The sequence below is a fragment of the Mauremys reevesii genome, unplaced genomic scaffold (assembly GCF_016161935.1).
Source record: "Mauremys reevesii isolate NIE-2019 unplaced genomic scaffold, ASM1616193v1 Contig21, whole genome shotgun sequence".
NCBI classification, from domain to species: Eukaryota; Metazoa; Chordata; order Testudines; family Geoemydidae; genus Mauremys; species Mauremys reevesii.
The window spans coordinates 482,421-505,642 of NW_024100831.1; the positions used below are offsets into that span (position 1 = coordinate 482,421).

The 23,222-nt window shown below is 58.8% G+C and overlaps 1 protein-coding gene across 1 annotated transcript; it reads left to right on the forward strand.

Annotated features, from left to right (window-relative positions):
* Window positions 1-10,419: 10,419 nt before the first annotated feature.
* LOC120393511 (E3 ubiquitin-protein ligase TRIM39-like) lies at window positions 10,420-22,478 on the forward strand. Its single transcript, XM_039518109.1, has 6 exons — window positions 10,420-10,812; window positions 12,367-12,462; window positions 19,606-19,836; window positions 20,699-20,721; window positions 20,810-20,913; window positions 21,657-22,478. The coding sequence occupies exons 1-6, from the start codon at window positions 10,426-10,428 to the stop codon at window positions 22,214-22,216; spliced, it is 1,401 nt and encodes a 466-aa protein (XP_039374043.1). The 5' UTR covers window positions 10,420-10,425; the 3' UTR covers window positions 22,217-22,478.
* Window positions 22,479-23,222: the final 744 nt, after the last annotated feature.

Sequence of the window (23,222 nt, forward strand, 5' to 3'; positions counted from 1 at the left end):
TCCCTTTGTGTTTGTTTGTCTTAGCCAATGTGCTCTCAGTGTCCACTGTTGATTTTAATGGGCTCTTTGTGTTCTTGGTTATCAGGACACAACAAATGTAATCTGGTAAAGAAATAGAGAAGGTGATGGGGGAAATACGGCTTTTGTTGATGTTCTCAGAATCCGCCGGCAGGTCAGTCACAGATGGATGCTCTGGGTTGGCAGCTTAGCCATGAAAGTCATTACCCAGGGCTCAGGCTCCTCTTCCGGTCTGTGGTCCGGGACATCATCTGGCAGGTCTGGCCTCTCTCCTCTCCAGTGTCCCTCAGGCTGGGCAAAGCCAGATGAGGCGTCTTCTCTTACTGTGCTGGTGCTGTTTGGGCGGCTGGTCTTAGGATCAAATGGAAAGCCAGGAAAGAGCTCGGGGGAGAGATAGGATGACAAGTAGTGGGGGTAGAAGGACCACACAAGGGAAGGGGAGACAGAGCAAGATCTCACGTGTCTCCAGCTGGTGTGTCTGCTGGTCTGGCAGTGATGGCTGGGTGTCCCCACTGATGTGCAGAGGTCTGGGCTTCATGATGATGTGATGAGTTTTGAGCTCCCTGTCTGAAGGACAAAATGTCTGAGGTGGAGTGTGACAGTTGTCCCCCTCTGGGAATTCCACAGTCCCTCCACATTTTCCTGCCCCACAAAGTATCTTTTGAAGGGCCCTGAAAGAGGGTGATGGGCAAAATTGTCCCCCCTCTTGTTATTCTGTTCACCCATTAAACCTAAATTCTGATTTTTGGCCCTTTAACTTCTGGTCCCCACACTCTTTGCCTGCCAAAGATGGTCTCAACACCATCCTTTATGTGCATCAGAAAAGCCCTGCTTAATATAACATGGAGATATGCCTATCTCATAGAGCTGGAAGGGCTCCTAAGAGGTCATTGAGTTGAGTCCAGCCCCCTGCCTTCACTAGCAGGACCAAGCACTGATTTTGCCCCAGACCCCTAAGTGGCCCCTTCAAGAATTGAACTCACAACCCTGGGTTTAGTAGACTAATACTCAGACCACTAAGCTACCCCTCTCCCCCTGCTTATTTAGGCTCATTTAGTTTTTCTGTTTTTCACAGTCTCAAATAACAGGCCGAGTTGGACTTTCGTTACCTTTTCCCTTTGGTGTTTATTATTGCAGGTGATTAAACTATTTCAGAAACTTCCACCCACTTTCCCATAGTTAGGCCTATCTCAGCTGTGAGCCTAATAGGCCCCAACTATTACAACAGCGTCACCTCACCCGTCTGGGTCCTGGTCATGGATCTACAGGATCTGTGCTGTGCACCCCACAGGAGCCCCTTCTGTGTGGCAGACCCCCAGGGGGTCTCACTCTTCCTTGAGGGTAGATCACATGGCCTCACTGCCTTTGAGATGCCACCTCTGGCTCCAGCACTCCCATTTCATACCAGGAGCTCTGCCCAGTGAGGCCAACTGAGACAGGCTCCTCGTCAGAGGCTTGTGCACTCTACAGGGACCAATGCCCCTCAGCAAGTATCTGCAGTGACACCTGGCAGCCCTCTCGTAATGGAACAGGGTTTATTAGTCAAGCAGAGACAGCAGCAGGATTCCTTAGGTTGGCAGAGACGTTGTCCACCTGGCCAAGCCAGTGCAATCAGCAGCCAAGCTGCTGTGGCCGCCGTTTCAGGCTCTGTCTCTGTCAGCCCAAGGTGAGAGCTCTGTGTCTCTCCAGAGGGCAGCATTTAACCCCTCACCTGGCACCTTTTCCTTTGTTCTCAGGCTGAGGCTTTTCTCTGCAGAGAAGTGGGGAAAAACCTGGTTCCTCTTGGTCACTGATTGCCAGGTGTGAATGTTCGGGTCCCTGTGGTTCCACTGTCTTTTTCGGGTTCTCCATGGATATGGTGGGCCTTGGGCAACCCTTCACTGACCCATTCAGTCCACTCCAGACTGCTAGTCACACACACACACACCATGTCTCCTGTGCTGCTCCAGAAGCACGTTAACCCTTTCCCCCGCACTGGGCAGCAATGCAAAGCACAGAGGGAACTGGAGACATGCATAAGCTTTATAAAAACATTACAGACAATGCCCGGGTCACCACAGACAGTCCAATCTAAGGGAACAGGGCCAGAGCCCTCCCTCCCTTCAACCCTCTCCCAGCAGCCAGGGGAGCAGAGGCTGCAGCCCGCCCCAGCCCTGCTCTGCATCAGGGAGACTGGCCTGCCCACCCGAAGGGTTCAGCAGGAGGTAAGTGTCAGGAGGTGCGTTTGTGGGGGCAGCTCAGTGTCTCTAGGGCTCCCAGAGTTTCCTTCTGTGGCTAATGGGGCCAATACGGAGGGGCTGATTCTCTGGGGACTGGCCCAAGCAGGTGGGGAATCAGGAACAATTCCCAGACTGTGCTGGGGAGTAGTTATGACACTGGGGAATTGGGAGGGTTTCCCTGATTCCTATAGGGTAACAGCTGGGGCCAATCAGGCCCAGCTAGTCCCTATAAAAGGCCAGTGAGCCAGTGGCCCAGAAGGAATCTCCCTCTGCCTGTAGTGTGAGCTGGGCCTGGCTGCAGGCAGCTGGACACAGGATACCTGAGTGGAGCAGGGCTGGGGAAAGGCAGAGGAGCTGGGGAGGCTCCAGTCTGGACAGCCCCAGGCTGCGGCCTAGCAGAAGGCAACAGGTACTAGGGGTTGCAGGGCGGCCCAGGGGTAGGCTAAGGCAGCAGGTCCAAACCCCTTTGCCAGTGGTGAGTGGCTGATGCTTCAGCCTGCCCCAGGGCGTGGGGGTTAGACAATGACTGGCAGTAGCCTGATACTGAGGTGAGGTGGGAATAGTGTGTGGGGATCCCCTGGGAAGGGGAGACCCTGAGACTGAGGGGTTATTGCCAGGGGGCAGCACCCCAGGTAAAAGGGCATCGGGTCCAGCGAGGGACATGGGGCCCAGAGGACAAGCAGATCATCACCTGCAGAGGGTGCTCTGGAGCTGGAAGAGCTAATTCCTGGATCAGACCAGCAGGAGGCGCCGCAGGGGTGAGTCCCACTCCTCTACACGTCACCGCACAGATCTAGCTGGTGGGGAGTGACCTTTGCAACGGCTTCCCTGTGCGTCAGAAAGGGAACACACCTGTGTGTAACTTCTCTGACTGTCTGGGAGTCGGGGAGCAGGAAGATAATGTTAGTTTTGCAGACGTTTATGGGGTGGTTTTCCCAGGCATAAGGGGCAGCACAGGAGAAAGCAGGAAGGAGCTTGTCTGAATATTTAACAAGAGGTCGATGGAGGCCGGGATCATGGGCTGACTGGAGGCAGGAGTCGACTTTTTGATCCTGAGTGGGAGAGGAAAGGTGGGGTGGGGACAGGGCATACAGGGCTTTGAAAATGTTGCTACAGTACAGGTAGGGGAGCCAGTGAAGGGAACCCAAGAGAGGGGTGACCTAGTCAGGGCAACTGGCTTGGGAAACGAGATCCTCTCCACCTGCCCTGGGGGGACAGGGGACTGGCCTGGGTTTGTGGGGCCTCAGTGGGGAGATGGGAGTGGGGGGCATGAAGGGGGTGGGGCTTTATGCCCCCCCACTCTTAGGCAGAATATGTCACCCCTGCTATAGAGTGACACTTTTTGCTACACACACCTCTAGCAGGGGTAACACAGATTCCTTTGCCCCAATACAGCACACAGCCCCCGCCTCAACTCTCTGCCCCACCCTCTCTCTCTCTCTCTCACACACACACACACTCTCTCTCTCTGTCTCTCTGCCCCACAATAATGCAATCCTTTCCTCTCTTTGGGACAGCCCAGTCTGTCCGTGCACTCTGCTCTGATGCTCTCATGTGATGTGAGCTCAGGATGGTGGGTCCGGTTATGTGGTCTCAGATGTCCTGCCAGCTCCAGATTGTGCATTTATAAGAGTCCCCTTTGCAAGCAGCAGCTCTCCTCCAACAGCTCCCAGTTCAGTCTGCCCTCCATCTCCCTGTCCTGCTGAACCTGCTTCTTTCTCACTCTCGGAGCCCTCTCCTGCCCCCATATGCTCATTGCCTCCAACCCTCCCGGGGCCAGAGTTAATTCATTCCCACCAGCCACTCAGCTGTGCAGAATAACAGGGAGGGGGAAGGGGAGGAACTTTCTGTCCAGCTACACAGTACATGCATTGAAATTAGAAAACAAACATAAAAGGTTCTTGCCAGCAGATTACAACGTAATGACTTTAATGTCTAGAATTCCAAATGGTAACTCACAGGCACGAACAGAGAGAACCAAAACCGTCTGCTCTCTAAGGCAGAGGGACACAACTCACCCCATCTTCCTCTGGGTCGGCTGTCTGCTGACTGACGGCTACAGTAACAGAGCCCACTAGCCCTCAGAGAGGCACCCCATCCCTGTCCTTAACATAGAGCCTGCTATTGCAACACAGTCAGCACATCACAACTGCCTCAGTTTTGGAAGAGTTACCAAGTAGAAAAAGGAAAACAGGAGAAAGTACCAGAAAAAAACCCATTCCTGGATATTATTCATTTCATTGCACTGTTTATTGTTACCCCAAAGTTCTCTGGAGACTTAAAATCCCCACTGAGCACAGTGCCCTGAGACCCCCGTTTCCAGGACCCCCTTCTCTTCCCGTGCATCTGCCCAGCTGTGGCAGGTGGGCCCACTGAACTGGGGACAAGGCCTTCTCAATAGCAGGTGCCCAGCTGCATAACCCCCTCCTTCCCCCCATGCCCAACGGTCTCACAGAAGGTGCACGGACCTAGCCACTGTCAGAGTAAACTGCCTGGCCCAGCTCGGCACAGCAGCTCCTTGCAGCGACCCCGATGGAAAGGGCAGGCTGTGTGCGCTGGTGGATGGGACCTAGCAGAGATATCAGGTGTCCTGGGCTCCCTTCCAGGACAGAGACAGGTTTGTTCCTTGACTTTGGGTAAGTCACTGCCCCTCCATATGCTCTGACATGGAGATTGGGGATACAGCCCTGAGCACAGGGGGACCCTGGGCAGAGCTGGGGTCTCTGGGTGCCCTGTAATACAGTGATAATGGAGGGGAGGTAGAGGGAGAGGAGATTAGTGCTCACGCGTCTCGGCACGTGATGGGACGAGGGGCGAATCCTGATCCTTAGACTGAGCGGGTGCTTAGTAACTTGGCAGTCGAGATCCTGCGGTGATGGGCACAGGGTCCCATAGCTAGACAGACACGGGAGGTGTGTGCTGGGATAGCCAGGCCTGTGTGTGAGAGGGATACGATACCGACATGCACCGTTGTTCCCTGTACCGCGTCCTCGCCGAGAGCAGATGGAACAACTGGCTGGAGCTGAGGAGAGGCCAAGCTGTGGGAACTGGCTGCCATTAGGATGGGACAAGGCTCCTCACCCCAGTGTCTATTCTGAACTCACCCGCGGCAGCAGGAAGTTGGCAGAAGGAAAATGGCTGGTTGCTGTTAGGGCAGCACTTTTATGGGAACAGGGAAATGAAATTAAACCTGTTATTCCTGGTTCACATGGGGGTGAGCAGCAGAAAATCAGGCCAAGTGAGCATGAGGGAGCCTGTAATGGCCTGTGTCATTTTCCAAGCCTGCAGCAGCTGCTCCATGCAGAGCAGGGTGGGGAGGACACACCCTGACAGGGGCGGTTTCTCTCCGCAGGCCCCAAGGGAGATTGGCACCTTTGGGTGGAGATGACACAGGGCTGCTTGCTCCGGGGCATGCAGAGAGGCACCGAGCTCGGGGGAAGCCCAGGGGACCTGCCAGCTCCCAGGGACAGCCAGAGCCTGGGGAGACACCGAGCCCAGAGACGGAGGGTAAGGACTGACTGGCCCCACCCCCACCAGCTCTTCAATCAGGCCTTGAGTCGGGACAGAGCCCCAGCCCCAGGGAGACGGATTCAGGCCCCGTGTGTCTCTGACTGTACCCAGGATACAGAGCGATTTGTCTCCGTGCAGCTGGGCCAGGGCTGCTGGGGGATCCCACTGCTGCCTGCACACCCCGGAGGGGGGAGAGCTTTGCTCTGGGGCAGGGAGGGGGACAGCTGGGCTCACCAGAGCCAGGGTAGGACAGCAGCTGGGCAGGGCCCGTCAGTAACTGGGGGCTGCGCGTGGCTCAGGCTCAGGGCTTGTTTGGGGCCACCAGGGTTTGTGTCCTCAGGGCGAGGGGTTTGTACAGATGGGGCTTCCCCTCTAGGTAACAGAACCCCCCCCCCAACTGTCTGAGTTGTCACATGTGGGGCAGGAGGTCACGACCCCCGATTCTGTTCTGGCACCTCGGCTGTGCTGAGAGGCTCAGCTCCCATTGACACCGAGGTGGATGGCAGGTTCAGCCTCAGAAAAATCCGGCCACGAACCATCCCTGGGAGCAGGTCCGGGGGCCTGTGCCCGAGAACCTGCCCTTGCAGCTCTCCTGACGGCAGCTGTCAATGGCTCCGGGTGGGGGGTGGGCAGGCACCGGCTTCTCCCTTGGGATCTGTGCTACAACTCCAGCCTAAGAAACTCTCCCTTGGTGGTGCTGAGAACCGTCCGACCCCATTGCGAGGGACCAAGGCACAGGCAGCCTGGCCTAGGCATCACGGATGGGTGGGGTCTGCACATGAGTGACAGCAGTTGGTGGGCAGGAATGAGAGGAAAGCAAGACATGGACAGAGTCAGGCCGGGGTCGGAGACCTGAGGTCACAGCAGGGCACAGCGAGGGGCAACCGGCCATCAGGAGACAAGGCAAAGTCTAGAGTCACAGCAAGCCAAATCCAGGGGGGTTCCCAGACAAGTTCCTGGACAACGCCGGGGTTAAATAGGGTGCTAGGCGAATCAGAGGGCAGCAAGGTGCCGTCACCCTGGCTCCCTGGGGTGGTAATTTCTGCCGCATCATCGCGCCAGTGATCCCCGGCTGTGCCTCTGCGGATCCAGGCTCTAGGTCACAGGCCCTGACCCACCACCGACACCTAATCTCTTTTGGCTTTATTACACCAATATAGATAAGGCTGAGATGAGCTTATTGTTCCATAGCTGGTCTCTGAAGTGCTCTAAAATCCACATGCTGCTTTGGGCTCTCTTGAAAGCTGCGGTGCCCTGTCGAGGTCTGCGGCAGGGCCGCCCAGAGGATTCCGGGGGCCCGGGGTCTTCGGCAGCGGGGGGTCCTTCCGTTCCGGGACCCGCCGCCAAAGTGCCCCGAAGACCCGCGGCGGGGCCCCCCCCCCCGCCTCCGAATTACCGCCGAAGCGGGACCCACCGCCGAAGTGCAGCCTGGTCTTCAGCGGTAATTCGGCGGAGGGGGCCCCCCGCCGCGGGTCTTCGGGGCACTTCGGCGGTGGGTCCCGGAACGGAAGGGCCCCCCGCCGCCGAATTACCGCCGAAGACCGGGCTGAACTTCGGCGGCGGGTCCCGCTCCGTCTTCAGCAGTAATTCGCTAGCGGGGGGGTCCTTCCGCCCTGGAGCGGAAGGACCCCCCGCCAGCGAAGACCGGGAGCAAAGAAGCTCCTGCGCCCGGCCCCGCAAGAGTTTTCCAGCCCCCCCGGAGCGAGTGAGGGACCCCGCTCCAGGGGCCCTGAAAAACTCTTGTGGGGGCCCCTGTGGGGCTCAGGGCCTGGGGCAAATTGCCCCTCTTGCCCCCCCTCTGGGCGGCCCTGGTCTGCGGTAGTGTTCTTGGTCCAAATTTAAGGTTATCTGAGCAAGGGGTTCCCAAGATTCAGTCTCTCATGTTATCTGCGCACTCTAGGGGCACCCACCATCACCCTTCCATGGGCTCAGGGTGTAACCTCACACTCTGTGGGTTTGTGGGGTCTTTTACCAGGGAAAGAGCCTTACACAGCAATATCCTACTTAACCTCTCGTTATTAACAGTCACCAAAACAGAAGACACACACTAAGCATATATTGCTCACCACTCCCAATAGACAAACTTTTTCTGCTGGCCAGTAAGGGTCTGGTCACCTGGGGACTCCAGTTTCTGCACGATATAGTTGGCAGGATGTTGAGATCTGGCAGCTCTGATCTGGGGCTGTGTCCTGGAGTTGGTTCCCCAAAGAACTTCCTTTTGGACCCACTTTAGATAGTGAAACTTGAGTCCTGCTGAGCTGGACCTTAACCAATCATTTACTGAAGTATTGCAAAGTAATTCTTTGACCAATCCCACCATATTGAGAAAAAATTCTCTACCCAACCAGACCCCACCACTTTAGCTCATTTACAAACTTGCAAAATTAGTAGCTATGTCATAAACATAAACAACCAAAGAACCGAACAGAACCATGCAGCAAAACAATAGAGAAGTAGGGACCATAAAGGCAAAACAATAGAGAAGTGGAAGTTTCACACCCACAACTGTTGCTAAGCAATTCCTTGCCAGATGGAATGCTGTCAAACAAGGTTTTCTTTAAATGTCTTAAGATCTGTTTCCTTATCTGATGATGGTGGGTGCTATGAGGGCAGGCTCACCTCCTTAACAGCCCAATATTCCCTTGTTTTAATGCAAGTTAGATAGAATGTGAGGATGTGACTTCCTGCTTTCTCCTAATATGGCTGCAGAAAAAGACCTCAGACCTTACTCACCCGCTCCAAAAAAGGGACAGGGACATTTCCTGCTCACTTCTTAGATTTTTGCACAAACCTGCGGCTCTACCTGTGGCTCTGAACTGCTCCACGTGGCTCTCAGCTGGTCAGGATTGAGCTGAGCCAGCACCCACAGCCCCTGTGGGGAAGCAATACTGGAGTTGTTAGGAGGGGTTAAAATTAGCGCTAATCGCCAGCTCAGGCCTGCCTGACACACTGGCTGCTGCTCGGTGGCCGACAAGCGTGTGGAGAAGCACAGCTGACATCGGTCCCGGGGTACCTCAAGGCACTGTGCAGTACAGACCAGAGACTGCGAGTTGGAGCCGGTCCCTTGACAGCGGTCTGAGGCTGTGTGACTGCAGTGCTCCAGGAAACAGGCGTTTGCTGGAAGTTTTGCCTCAAGGGCAGAGCTTTCCTCTCAAAGAGCCGAGAGTTCCAAGTGCTGTAAAATCCCCCTGCAAACTCAGATACTTTAAATATTGTTGTGTCGGGTTAGGGCTGAGGTACAGTGAGTGGTGCTGTGACATTGCACTCTATATGATTATATGCAAATACACTAATGAGTGTGAATATAATGTAACTGGAATATGCTTCGTGCAAAAGGTCTCTTGTAAGGTGTCATTACAAAGCTTATAATCTACTGAGTGTGATCATCCTATTTGTATAAATGTACCACTCTTGTATCTGAACCTAGAAATCTGAAATATAACTCTGAGGGCCTATTGTAATTAAGCAAAGTGTGGGCCATTAATGGTGCTTTGGAATCCTGATGACTCCCATAAACTCGGACAATTGTCTGCAGATGGGTGTGTTTGACCTGTAAGTCTTCCTGTAGACGTGTGTGCTGGCAAGTGGGCAATGAAGTCTTGCAGTGACATGTGATCTTGTCACCTGAACTGGAATCCATCTTTAACCTGGTGCCTTTCCATTGAGAAGGAGGGGTGGGAACCCAGAGAGGGACAAAGGGTTCCCGCCTTATGCAAAAGAGATATAAGGGGGTGGAACAGAACAAAGGGGGCTGCAGTCATGAGAAATCCCCTAGCTACCACCTGAGCCGGAACAAGGGCTGACCCAGGGGACAGGATTGGACCCTGACTAGGAGGAGGCTAGTCTGTCAAAGAAGCTGATTGGAACATCTCTGAGGGGTTCTCTACTGTATTAGGCGTAGACTGGCGTGTTTTATTTTATTTTGCTTGGTAATGTATTTTGTTCTGTCTATTATTACTTGGAACCACTGAAATCCTACTTTCTGTATTTAATAAAATCACTTTTTACTTATTAATTAACTCAGAGTACGTATTAATACCTGGGGGGAGAGGGGAACAGCTGTGCACCTCTCTCTATCAGTGTTCTAGAGGGTGGACAGTTTATGAGTAAAACGGATTTATTTGGGGTTTGGATCCCATTGGGAGCTGGGTGTCTGAGTGCTGGAGACAGGAGAACTTCTTAAGCTGTTTTCAGTTAAGCCTGCAGCTTGTGGGGGACGTAGTTCAGACTTGTACCTGGGTTTGCAGCAGGCAAGTGTCTGGCTCAAACAAGGCAGGGTTCTGGAGTCCCAAGCTGGCAGGGAAAGCAGAGGCAGAAGTAGTCTTGGCACAACAGGTGGCAGCTCCCAAAGGGGTTTCTGTGACCCAGCCCGTCACAGGTGAAAGTTGGAGTCATTTGGTGAAGGGGCTCCTCTGATAATAGCTGCCCAACCCCAAAATAAAGAGTTAATGTTAACAAAGTGCTGTCAAATCCATATCCATATGAGGCTCTAAAACCTGCAGAAGGTCAATAATCGTGTCTTACCTGTTCTCTTCTCTCCATCTCACTGCAGTTCACTTTCCCACCTTCTCTGTGACACACACACACACCCCGTCCTCTTCTCACCTTATTCTGGGCATGTGAAGAGCTGATTCAGGCAGCAAGGGGACCGCCCATCAACAAGACATAGAAGACAGCCATGGCCTCAGCAGTGCCCATAGGGAAAGCATTAGAAGAAGCCACGTGCTCCATCTGCCTGGAGTGTCTGACGGAGCCAGTGACCATAGACTGTGGGCACAACTTCTGCCGCGCCTGCATCACCCAGTACAGTGAGCGAAGGAAGCGTCAATCAGGCACAAAGTTCCCCTGTCCTGAGTGCCGAGCACTGTTCCAGAAAGGGAATTTCAGGCCCAACAGGCAGCTGGCCAATATCATAGAGAGCATCAAACCACTGAGGTTACAGCCTGGGCAAGCGCAGAATGAGAATCTGTGTGAGACGCACAAGGAAAAACTCCAACTCCTCTGTCAGGAGGACGGAAAAGCCACCTGTGTGGTCCCCATAGAGGAAGTTGCCCAGGGTTATAAGGTAGGAATCACTGCTGCTCATGGTGGAGGAACCCCGTAAGTGCCCCGTTGTGTTTCTCCAGAGCGGGCTGCTGGGGGGTGAGTGGGAACTCACACGATTAAGGGAGGTGGATCCAGGTGCTGCCAGGCAGGGCAGTGAGGGGTCCATCTGGGTCCATCTCTCTGCCAGGCAGGGCTTTCAAGCAGGGGCGGCCCTGTATATTTTGCCACCCCAAGCACGGCAGTCACCCCACCCTTGCTTGCTGCCCCAGGCACACGCTTGCTGTGCCGGTGCCTGGAGCTGCCCCTGCTTCCAATGGGAGGTGACCATGGCCACCTTATGGCATCTGAGTGGAGGAAACCAGGGCCTGTGCTCTCCTTCAGTGGGTGGGTGAGGGCGGAGGGGTTGGCTCAGACTGCGGGTTTGGGGCTTGCTTGTAACTTTGCAACATGCGGCAGGAAAGGCCTTGGATTCTCCATTCTGCAGGCACCTCCCGTGGAGACCCGGGCGTATTCCAGCATGGGTGTCTGTGTGGGAGGGTTGTTTGAAGAGGGGCCCAAAGGGGAGGGGAAGTGGAGTGTGTGAGAGCAGGAGAGGGAGGTATGTCCAGTGTGGGACACTGGGAGCTGGCCTGAGATAAATGACACCCCCAAACAAATGGGGAAAGGGGAAGAGATGGGGCTGGATCCTGGGCCCCATGGTCAATGCTGGGTGTTGCACCACAGAGACATAGACCTGCACCCATGTGAGGATTCCCCTTCCCACGGGAGCGCTAGGGGCTGCAGGGCCGGGGCTGGGCTCAGCATCCTGAACCGTCAGCTGAACTGCTGCGTTCCAGAGGCTCTGAGAGCAGCAGCCGGGTGGGGGAGAGTCTCCCCCAGCCAGACGATGCCCCAGGCCCTGCAGCGCTGACCCTGCTGCCTCTGCCCAGGGCATTCACCTGGCTTTGTTACTGAAATGCTCATTGCACACAGGGTTGGACTAAGGCCTCCCAGGGCCCAGGCTCCACACACTGCCACACTGGCTGCGAAAGGGGTCACCCACCCCAGGGTGTCTGCTGGGGGTGGGGCCTAGAAACCCCCTTGGGCAGACAGGGGGAACAGCTGGGGGCTCCCTCCCCTTGGGGACACTGAGGGCAGGAGGAGGGGGGTCCCCTCTCCCTAAGAAAGAGAGAGACAGGATCAGGGAATCCCCCCTCCCCGCAGTACTGTCTCTCTTTTGGGGGGAAGAGCTCTCCCCTTCTGGACACACACACACGCCTCTGCGGGGATACGGTTGGCAGGTTAATACCCCCTAGAGACACGTGGCGTTACCTCTCCAGGTGATTGGCTCAGGCTCTCTGCAGACTCAGGCAGGCGTCACTGTGTCTGTCACACTCGGGACATGTTTTCAATATTTAATTTGCAACCCCGAGGGTTTGAATCATGCATTTATAATGGCTGCCAAGAGCCTGAGGTAATCACATGACTCCACTAGCTGGAGTCTAGACTCTGCTTCCACAGACCCTGCCTCCTGCAGCCCTGCCCGTCAGACAGGCAGACTAATGGCTGTTTATCTCACATGATGCCCCTGAAGGTGAAACTCCAGGAAACCCTGGGCCCTCTGAGGCAGGAGCTGGAGGAGGCCCTGGCGCTGGTGTCTGAAGAGGAAAAGAAAATCAGGGAGTGGCAGGTGGGTGTCTGGGTTCATTCTTCCCGGAGCCCTTCCCGCTGCAGCGTTCCGGGGATGCGGGGCTGTCAAGCTGCAGGCTGAGGTTATAACCTGCTCCGGCTGTTTGCCCTGGGATGGTGCCAGGAGCAGGAATCCCCTCTGGTGGGGATCCCAGTGCAGCAGCCCTGGGGGGAAGGACAGTTCCTGGCCCATGGGCAGCGGCACAGACTCACCTCAGGGCTCCCCATCCACCCAATCCCCACTCACTGCACAGCCACTGCCACTGCACCCCGATCTCTGCACCCCCAACTCATCCTGCACCCCCCACCCACTGTCCTGTGCACACAGACCCACTCGCTCCTCGTGCAGCCAGAGCAGTGAGTTCGGGGGCGGGGTCCAGACCCTTCTAAAGAGTGGGCAGGAGACACCCCTCGTTTGAGGGGAAATCCCCTCTGATTGGCTGCCTTTCCCCTCCCTGATAGCGAGGTGCAGCCAATCAGAGCTATGATGTATCTTGATGGAGAGCCTGGTCCCTCAGCTTGTACAGCAAGGAGAGCTCCTGCCCCTATTCCCTCATGCCTCCATATGCTGACCCCACCCACGTACCCCTGCCCCGTGCTGAGCTTTACCCGGCGCCCACGTACCCCTGCCCCGTGCTGAGCTTTACCCTGCGCCCACGAACCCCTGCCCCGTGCTGAGCTTTACCCTGCGCCCACGTACCCCTGCCCCGTGCTGAGCTTTACCCTGCGCCCACGTACCACTGCCCCGTGCTGAGCTTTACCCTGCGCCCACGTACCCCTGCCCCCGTGCTGAGCTTTATCCTGCACCCACGTACCCCTGCCCCCGTGCTGAGCTTTACCCTGCGCCCACGTACCACTGCCCCGTGGGGAGCTTTAGCCTGCGCCCCACGCACTCCCCTGCCCCGTGCTGAGCTTTACCCCTGCGCCCACGCACCCTGCCCCGTGCTGAGCTTTATCCTGCGCCCACGCACTTCGCCCCCGTGCTGAGCTTTATCACCCACGCATTCCCTGCCCCGTGCTGAGCTTTACCCGCGCCCACGCACTTCGCCCCGTGCTGAGCTTTACCCTGCGCCCCACGAACCCCTGCCCCGTGCTGAGCTTTACCCTGCGCCCCACGCACTTCGCCCCGTGCTGAGCTTTACCCTGCGCCCACGTACCCCTGCCCCGTGCTGAGCTTTACCCTGCGCCCACGCACTTCGCCCCCGCGTGCTGAGCTTTATCCTGCACCCACGCACCCTGCCCCCGTGCTGAGCTTTACCCTGCGCCCACGTACCCCTGCCCCCGTGCTGAGCTTTATCCTGCACCCACGTACCCCTGCCCCCGTGCTGAGCTTTACCCTGCGCCCACGTACCACTGCCCCGTGCTGAGCTTTACCCTGTGCCCACGTACCCCTGCCCCGTGCTGAGCTTTATCCTGCACCCACGCACTTCGCCCCGTGCTGAGCTTTATCCTGCGCCCACGCACTTCGCCCCGTGCTGAGCTTTACCCGCGCCCACGCACCTGCCCCGTGCTGAGCTTTACCCCGCGCCCACGCACCACTGCCCCGTGCTGAGCTTTACCCTGCGCCCACGCACTTCGCCCCGTGCTGAGCTTTATCCTGCACCCACGCACTTCGCCCCGTGCTGAGCTTTACCCCTGCGCCACGCACTCCTGCCCCGTGCTGAGCTTTATCCTGCGCCCACGCACTTCGCCCCATGCTGAGCTTTATCACCCACGCACTTCTGCCCCGCACTGAGCTTTATCCTGCACCCACGCACTTCGCCCCGTGCTGAGCTTTATCCTGCGCCACGCACTTCGCCCCGTGCTGAGCTTTATCCTGCTCCCACGCACTTCGCCCCGTGCTGAGCTTTATCCTGCGCCCCACGCACTTCGCCCCGTGCTGAGCTTTATCCTGCGCCCCACGCACCCCTGCCCCGTGCTGAGCTTTACCCTGCGCCCACGCACTCTGCCCCGCGTGCTGAGCTTTATCCTGCGCCCACGCACCCTGCCCCGTGCTGAGCTTTACCCTGCGCCCACGCACCTGCCCCGTGCTGAGCTTTACCCTACACCCACGCACCCTGCCCCGTGCTGAGCTTTACCCTGCGCCCACGCACTCTGCCCCGTGCTGAGCTTTATCCTGCGCCCCGTGCCCCTGCCCGTGCTGAGCTTTACCCTGCGCCCACGCACCCTGCCCCGTGCTGAGCTTTTCCCTGCGCCCACGCACCCCTGCCCCGTGCTGAGCTTTATCCTGCGCCCACGCACTTCTGCCCCGTGCTGAGCTTTATCCTGCGCCCACGCACCCCTGCCCCGTGCTGAGCTTTACCCTGCGCCCACGCACCTGCCCCGTGCTGAGCTTTACCCTGCGCCCACGCACTCTGCCCCGTGCTGAGCTTTACCCTGCGCCCACGCACTCCTGCCCCGTGCTGAGCTTTATCCTGCGCCCACCTACCCCTGCCCCGTGCTGAGCTTTACCCTGCGCCCACGCACTTCGCCCCGTGCTGAGCTTTACCCTGCACCCACGCACTCTGCCCCTGTGCTGAGCTTTACCCTGCGCCCCACGCACTTCGCCCCGTGCTGAGCTTTACCCTGCGCCCACGTACCCCTGCCCCGTGTTGAGCTTTACCCTGCACCCACGTACCACTGCCCCGTGCTGAGCTTTATCCTGCGCCCACGTACCCCTGCCCCCGTGCTGAGCTTTACCACCCACGTACCCCTGCCCCCGTGCTGAGCTTTATCCTGCGCCCACGCACTCTACCCCGTGCTGAGCTTTATCCTGCGCCCACGCACTTCGCCCCGTGCTGAGCTTTATCCTGCACCCACGCACTCTGCCCCGTGCTGAGCTTTACCCTGCGCCCACGTGCCCCTGCCCCGTGCTGAGCTTTACCCGCGCCCACGCACTCCTGCCCCGTGCTGAGCTTTATCACCCACGCACTTCCCCTGCCCCGTGCTGAGCTTTACCCTGCGCCCACGTGCCCCTGCCCCGTGCTGAGCTTTACCCTGCGCCCCACATACTCCTGCCCCGTGCTGAGCTTTATCCTGCGCCCACGCACTGCCCCGTGCTGAGCTTTACCCTGCGCCCACATACCCCTGCCCCGTGCTGAGCTTTACCCTGCGCCCACGCACCCTGCCCCGTGCTGAGCTTTACCCTGCGCCCACGCACCCTGCCCCGTGCTGAGCTTTACCCTGCGCCCACGCACTCTGCCCCGTGCTGAGCTTTACCCTGCGCCCACGCACTCCTGCCCCGTGCTGAGCTTTATCCTGCGCCCACGCACCCTGCCCCGTGCTGAGCTTTACCCTGCGCCCACGCACCCCTGCCCCGTGCTGAGCTTTACCCTGCGCCCACGCACCACTGCCCCGTGCTGAGCTTTATCCTGCGCCCACGCACTCTGCCCCCGTGCTGAGCTTTACCCTGCGCCACGCACTTCGCCCCGTGCTGAGCTTTACCATGCGCCCACGCACCTGCCCCGTGCTGAGCTTTACCATGCGCCCACGCACTTCTGCCCCGTGCTGAGCTTTATCCTGCGCCCACGTATCACTGCCCCGTGCTGAGCTTTACCATGCGCCCACGTACCCCTGCCCCGTACTGAGCTTTATCCTGCACCCACGCATCCTGCCCCGTGCTGAGCTTTATCCTGCGCCCACGCACCCTGCCCCGTGCTGAGCTTTATCCTGCGCCCACGATCACTGCCCCCGTGCTGAGCTTTACCATGCGCCCACGCCCCTGCCCCGTGCTGAGCTTTATCCTGCGCCCACGCACTTCGCCCCGTGCTGAGCTTTACCCTGCGCCCACGCACTCTGCCCCGTGCTGAGCTTTATCCTGCGCCCACGTACCCCTGCCCCGTGCTGAGCTTTACCCTGGGCCCACGTACCACTGCCCCCGTGCTGTGCTTTACCCCTGCGCCCACGCACTCCCCTGCCCCGTGCTGAGCTTTACCCTGCGCCCACGCACTTCGCCCCGTGCTGAGCTTTATCCTGCGCCGCACCCCTGCCCGTGCTGAGCTTTATCCTGCGCCCACGCACCCTGCCCCGTGCTGAGCTTTACCCTGCGCCCCACGCACTCCTGCCCCGTGCTGAGCTTTATCCTGCGCCCCACGCACTTCGCCCCGCTGAGCTTTATCCTGCGCCACGCACCCTGCCCCGTGCTGAGCTTTACCCTGCGCCCACGCACTCCCCTGCCCCGTGCTGAGCTTTATCCTGCGCCCACGCACCTGCCCCGTGCTGAGCTTTACCCTGCGCCCACGCACCCTGCCCCGTGCTGAGCTTTACCCTGCGCCCACGCACCCTGCCCCGTGCTGAGCTTTACCCTGCGCCCACGCACCCTGCCCTGTGCAGAGCTTTATCACCCACGTACCCCTGCCTCCGTGCTGAGCTTTATCCTGCGCCCACGTACCCCTGCCCCCGTGCTGAGCTTTACCCTGCGCCCACGTACCCCTGCCCCCGTGCTGAGCTTTATCCTGCGCCCACGTACCCCTGCCCCGTGCTGAGCTTTACCCTGCGCCCACGCACTGCCCCGTGCTGAGCTTTACCCTGCGCCCACGCACCCTGCCCCGTGCTGAGCTTTACCCTGCGCCCCACGCACTTCTGCCCCGTGCTGAGCTTTACCCTGCGCCCACGCACCCTGCCCCCGTGCTGAGCTTTACCCTGCGCCCCACGCACCCCTGCCCCGTGCTGAGCTTTATCCTGCGCCCACGCACCCTGCCCCGTGCTGAGCTTTACCCTGCGCCCACGCACTCTGCCCCGTGCTGAGCTTTATCCTGCGCCCACGCACCTGCCCCGTGCTGAGCTTTACCCTGCGCCCACGCACCCTGCCCCGTGCTGAGCTTTATCCTGCGCCCACGCATTCTGCCCCGTGCTGAGCTTTACCCTGCGCCCACGCACTCCCCTGCCCCTTGCTGAGCTTTACCCTGCGCCCACTTACCCCTGCCCCGTGCTGAGCTTTATCCTGCGCCCACGCACCTGCCCCGTGCTGAGCTTTACTCTGCGCCCACGCACCCTTCGCCCCGTGCTGAGCTTTATCCTGCGCCCACGCACTCTGCCCCGTGCTGAGCTTTACCTTGCGCCCACGCACCCCTGCCCCGTGCTGAGCTTTACCCTGCGCCCCACGCACTCCTGCCCCGTGCTGAGCTTTACCCTGCGCCCACGTACCCCTGCCCCCGTGCTGAGCTTTATCCTACGCCCACGTACCCCTGCCCCGTGCTGAGCGTTATCCTGCGCCCACGCACCTGCCCCGTGCTGAGCTTTATCCTGCGCCCACGCACCCTGCCCCGTGCTGAGCTTTATCCTGCGCCCCACGCACCCCTGCCCCGTGCTGAGCTTTACCCTGCACCCACGTACCCCTGCCCCGTGCTGAGCTTTACCCGGCGCCCACGCACCTGCCCCGTGCTGAGCTTTATCCTACGCCCACGCACTCCCTGCCCCGTGCTGAGCTTTATCCCACGCCCACGCACTCCCTGCCCCGTGCTGAGCTTTATCCTACGCCCACGTACCCCTACCCCGTGCTGAGCTTTAACCTGCGCCCACGTACCCCTGCCCCCGTGCTGAGCTTTATCCTGCGCCCACGCACTGCCCCGTGCTGAGCTTTATCCTGCGCCCACGCACTCTGCCCCGTGCTGAGCTTTACCCTGCGCCCACGCACCCCTGCCCCGTGCTGAGCTTTACCCTGCGCCCACGCACCTACCCCGTGCTGAGCTTTAACCTGCGCCACGCACCCTGCCCGTGCTGAGCTTTACCCTGCGCCCACGCCCCTGCCCCGTGCTGAGCTTTACCCTGCGCCCACGCACCCTGCCCCGTGCTGAGCTTTACCCTGCGCCCACGTACCCCTGCCCCCGTGCTGAGCTTTACCCTGCGCCCACGCACCTGCCCCGTGCTGAGCTTTATCCTGCGCCCACGCACTCTGCCCCGTGCTGAGCTTTACCCTGCGCCCACGCACTTCTGCCCCATGCTGAGCTTTATCCTGCGCCCACGTATCCCTGCCTCCGTGCTGAGCTTTACCCTGCGCCCACGCACTCCCTGCCCCGTGCTGAGCTTTATCCTGCGCCCCACGCACTCTGCCCCGTGCTGAGCTTTACCCTGCGCCCACGCACCCTGCCCCGTGCTGAGCTTTACCCGCGCCCACGCACTCTGCCCCGTGCTGAGCTTTATCACCCACGCACTCTGCCCCGTGCTGAGCTTTACCCGCGCCCACGCACCCCTGCCCCGTGCTGAGCTTTATCACCCACGCCCCTGCCCCGTGCTGAGCTTTATCCTGCGCCCACGTACCCCTGCCCCGTGCTGAGCTTTATCCTGCGCCCACGTATCCCTGCCCCCGTGCTGAGCTTTATCCTGCGCCCACGCACTTCGCCCCGTGCTGAGCTTTATCCTGCGCCCCACGCACTTCGCCCCGTGCTGAGCTTTATCCTGCGCCCACGCACTCGCCCCGTGCTGAGCTTTATCCTGCGCCCACGTATCACTGCCCCCGTGCTGAGCTTTATCCTGCGCCCACGTACCCCTGCCCCGTGCTGAGCTTTATCCTGCGCCCACGTACCCCTGCCCCGTGCTGAGCTTTACCCTGCGCCCACGTACCCCTGCCCCCGTGCTGAGCTTTACCCTGCGCCCACGTACCCCTGCCCCGTGCTGAGCTTTATCCTGCACCCACGTACCCCTGCCCTGTGCTGAGCTTTACCCTGCGCCCACGTACCCCTGCCTCTGACCCCTGTTCCACGCCCCATGATCGATCCTGTCCTCCCCCAGTCTGTTCCCATACCGAGTCCCTGGTCCCAGCTTGCCCTTCTTACCACAAGGGTCCCTCTGATTTCAGGGAGAGGCCAGATGCTCCCACTCCAGCATCGCTGTTCAAGGGGTCACCAAGGGTGGCCACTTCCTGCTCCCAATCCAGCAAGAGCACCAGGATCTACAGGAGAGGGACAGGACCCTCCCACCCGGCTCCTCAGACTCCCCCCCACAGATCAGGGGAGGGGCTGGGGATGGAGATACAGGAGCAGTGACTCAGAAGGGCATTTTGCATTTTCTATATGGTGACTCATTACTCAAAAGCCTCCTATGGATGCTGCATGATCCTCGCAGCCCAAGCCTAGCAGCCCTGCTCCCGAACCCCGAGGCAGACTCGGCTTAGTGTGTGCCCAGCTCTGGCTCCTGCGGTTTGTTCCTTCTCCATTTTCTACTAAAGGGCAAAGTGGAGAATCGGAGACGGTCGATCACACGTGAATTTAGGACGCTGCACCAGCTTCTGAGTGAGGAAGAGCAGCTGCTCCTGCGGAGGCTGGCGGAGGAGGAGAGGGAGACTCTGCAGAGACTACAGGACAATATCACACAGCTCTCGGAGCAGAGTGCTGCACTGATCAATGGCATCACAGAGCTAGAGGAGAAGTGTCAGCAACCGGCCGCTGAGCTGCTGCAGGTGAGACTGTTAACAAGCCCCCCATCATCCATCCTGCAGCACTAAACTCTCCAGTCAGTGACCGGATCCCAGGAATTAGTGACCAATCCTATTTCCAGTGCCTGCTTTGACAGTTTCCCGACACAAACAGAAGCCCAGGTGTTACATCCTGTCACACCAACACGCTCACTTTGTCTTAGAGGGAAACGCAGACACGGCGGAGGCTTTGCCTGTCAAACGGGTGGAGCAGAAGGGGCTGACGTGGTCCCTGCTGCAGAGATTCTCAGCGGTGACAGGGGGATGGAAACACGAGACAAAGTGAACTCTCAAATTCATGAAATGAAAGGGCCGAGACTCTCATCACTGGCCATTGGAGCAGGGGGCCTCCATCTCTGGGTGCCAGCCTGGGATCCCTGGGCCTGATAGGGAGAAGTGCTGAGCACCCAAGCAACAGCTGAAGCAGTGGGAGCTGCAGCTGCTCCAGCTGAGGATCTGGGCCCTGTCGCCTTTGATCTGCAGCAGGAAGCTGCACAGGTGTGAGGCTAGGGACAGCTGGGTGGCAGCTGGGTGGAAGGGGAGGGACAGAGAGGTGCATTAGGGATGCTGCTGCTTTCCTTGTCCCAACAAAGCTCCTTGTTCAGTGTTCGCAGAGCATCACATTCCCCCCCAGTCTGTGCCATTGTCACATGACACTGAGCTCCTCTGAGAGTCAGAGCCAGGGCGATGGGGCACCTGAAATCGGTGATCGCTGCCGAGTGTCCTGCACAGAAGCCGCTGCCCTGACGTGCTAAATGTTGTGGATTCAGTGTGGTAGAGAATGGAAAGTCACTCGTTGTTTTTGCATGTGGTGTTAACCCAGCTCCCTGTCTCTGTCTCCTTTCAGGGTGTGAAAAGCACATTGATCAGGTCTGTTCCCATTTCCTTTTCTCCTTCTGAGCCCGTGAGCCATGTGTGTGCAGAGCAGCCGAGTGATGTGGGGACCTTTTCTTCACAGGAGTGAGCGTGTGAAACTCCAGCCACCAGAAGCCGTTTCTCCTGCCCTGAAGAGCGGGTATAAAATCTGCCTTGACATGAGGGGAATGCTGAAGAGATTTACCCGTGAGTGAGAGTGCGGGGCTGGGTTTCCGCTACATGTGGGTGGGGAGGAGAATCGACATGCGTTGTGCATGGGGACAAATGGCCACATTGTGACCGGCAGGCTGGTGTGGCAGCAGCCCCAAAGCCAGGACCTGGCCTCCCTACCCCGGGAGAAAGCCCGTGCTGGGGATGTTGACAGTCATTCACTGCAGGTGACTGGGATCCAGGCTCCCTCCTTAGAGAAGTTTGACGTAGAGCTGGGCAAAATGTTTTTGGCAAATAGTTAATTGGCCAGAAAATTATATTTCGGGTTGACTGAAACTATTTGTGAATTTGTGTTGAGTTTTCTGAATAGTTTCAAATGAACAGAAAAGTGCTGTGATGGGCTGTACTCCGGGGGTGAGCCTGGAAGCTACTGGAACCGCTGCCCCCACCCCCCCGCCCCCCAACTATTCATCTGGGTTGGCCTCTCACACTGCTTTGGCTGATTGCACAAAGCCAGCCCCTCCGGGCCCTGTTATCACCCAACACAACAGCAGGTGGCGCCACACCCCTGGCTGAGTTACCCGAGTGCTTTACCTACGCCATGGAGGCACCAGCCAATTTCCAAGCTCCCAAGCTCTGCCCTCCAGAGTATAAACCCAGACTGACGCCACCTTGCAACAGCACCCAACACAGCGATTAATGGGGACGCGGGTTAATTTCCCTTAGATTCCAGTGACCAGCCCCTGCCCTCAGCACTGACTCTGTGACTCTCTCCCCAGTGGACGTGACTCTGGATCCAGACACGGCTCATCCCAACCTTGTTCTGTCTCAGGATAGGAAACGTGTGAGGCACAAAACCAAACGACAGAATCTGCCCAATAACCCTGAGAGATTTGATCCCTGTGTCTTTGTCCTGGGCGCTGAGGGATTCACGGGCGGGAGGCATTACTGGGAGGTGGAGGTGGGAGACAAGACTAGGTGGATCCTGGGGGTTTGTAAGGAGTCTGTGAGCAGGAAGAGTCCAGATCACCTGTCACCTAAAAACGGATACTGGACTGTGTGTCTGAGGGATGGGGAATACGAGGCCCTCACCTTCCCCGCAGCCCCCCTCCACGTGGGCATCAGGCCCTGCCAGGTGGGGATTTTCCTGGACTATAAGGCAGGTGAGGTCTCCTTTTACAATGTGACTGACAGGTCCCATCTCTTTACTTTCACTGACACCTTCTCCGGGACAGTCCGCCCTTTCTTCAGTCCCTGTGCCAACGCTGGAGGTAAAAACGCAGCTCCCCTGATACTCTGCTCAGTCCCAGCTCAGGCCAGAGGGAATCTTGGTCCCTGAAGGTGACACCTAAGCTGGCCATTCACACATTGCCGGAAAACCAGCCTTCCCCACCCTTCTGGAACAGCGTGACCCTGCCTCCACAGGTGTGATGATGGAAAGGTCATCGCCTTCCCCCACTTCCCACCTTCCCGACACCTCCCGAACCCAGCCTCTGACGGGGGAGAGGAGATAGGGGTGCAGATGTGAGGGGCGGGGTGCAGGCTGCTGGGCTGTGTAGGGTCCAAGGCAGGGAGGAGTTTATAGAAGCAGGAAGGGAAGAGCCCAGATCATAAGAGGAAGGCTGGGGGGAGGCAGGGCCACCCGGGGGGGGGGGGGGGCAAGTGGGACAATTTGCCCTGGGCCCCCAGGGCCCCGCACAAGAGTTTTGGGGCCCCTGGAGCAGGGTCCTTCACTCGCTCCAGGGGCCCCGGAAAATTCTCATGGGGCCCAGGCCCCTGGAGCTTCTTCCGCTCCGGGTCTTCGGCGGCAATTCGGCAGCGGGGGGTCCTTCCACCCTGCCCCCCCCACGCCGAAGACCCCAGGCCCCCTGACTCCTCTGGGCAGCCCTGGGTGGAGATGGTCGTAATGAGGGGGGAGGGGAGAGAGGCCCCAAGGAGGAAGAGCCCCTGGCGGAAATGACAGAGGGGGGCAGAGGAGCCCAATGAGTGCGAGGGGGCCAGTGAGCGACAGGAAGGTCCCGGCCTTTCCTGCCCTGGGGGAGTCTCTGCCCACGGAGGGCAGCAGTGAGAGTGTCGGGACCCTGCTGTGGGGGACGCTCTGCGCTGCAGACTCAGCCGTGTGGGGGGAGATGGTCCCAGTGCTATGGAGGGGGGTGGGGGGAGCTGGGGGAGGGATTCGGTAGCTGGGCAGGGGAAGAGGAGTGAGAGCCCAGCCCCAGGGCTGTGTGAGCGAGGGGCCCAGGCTGGGCAAATTGAAACCACTTGCTGGAAGAAGCCAGGCAGCTTTTCCCCCTATTCCCTTGCTCCTCCCTTGTGCCGTGTGACACACAACTCCCAGCAGGGGC

Excerpts from the sequence above, each read along its gene's own strand:
- LOC120393511 (XM_039518109.1), top strand. The coding sequence starts at position 10,426 with ATGGCCTCAGCAGTGCCCATAGGGAAAGCATTAGAAGAAGCCACGTGC. Across the intron at positions 12,463-19,605 it reads AGAAAATCAGGGAGTGGCAG|GGCAAAGTGGAGAATCGGAG; the intron begins GTGGGTGTCTGG and ends TTTCTACTAAAG. Across the intron at positions 20,914-21,656 it reads AATGCTGAAGAGATTTACCC|TGGACGTGACTCTGGATCCA; the intron begins GTGAGTGAGAGT and ends CTCTCTCCCCAG.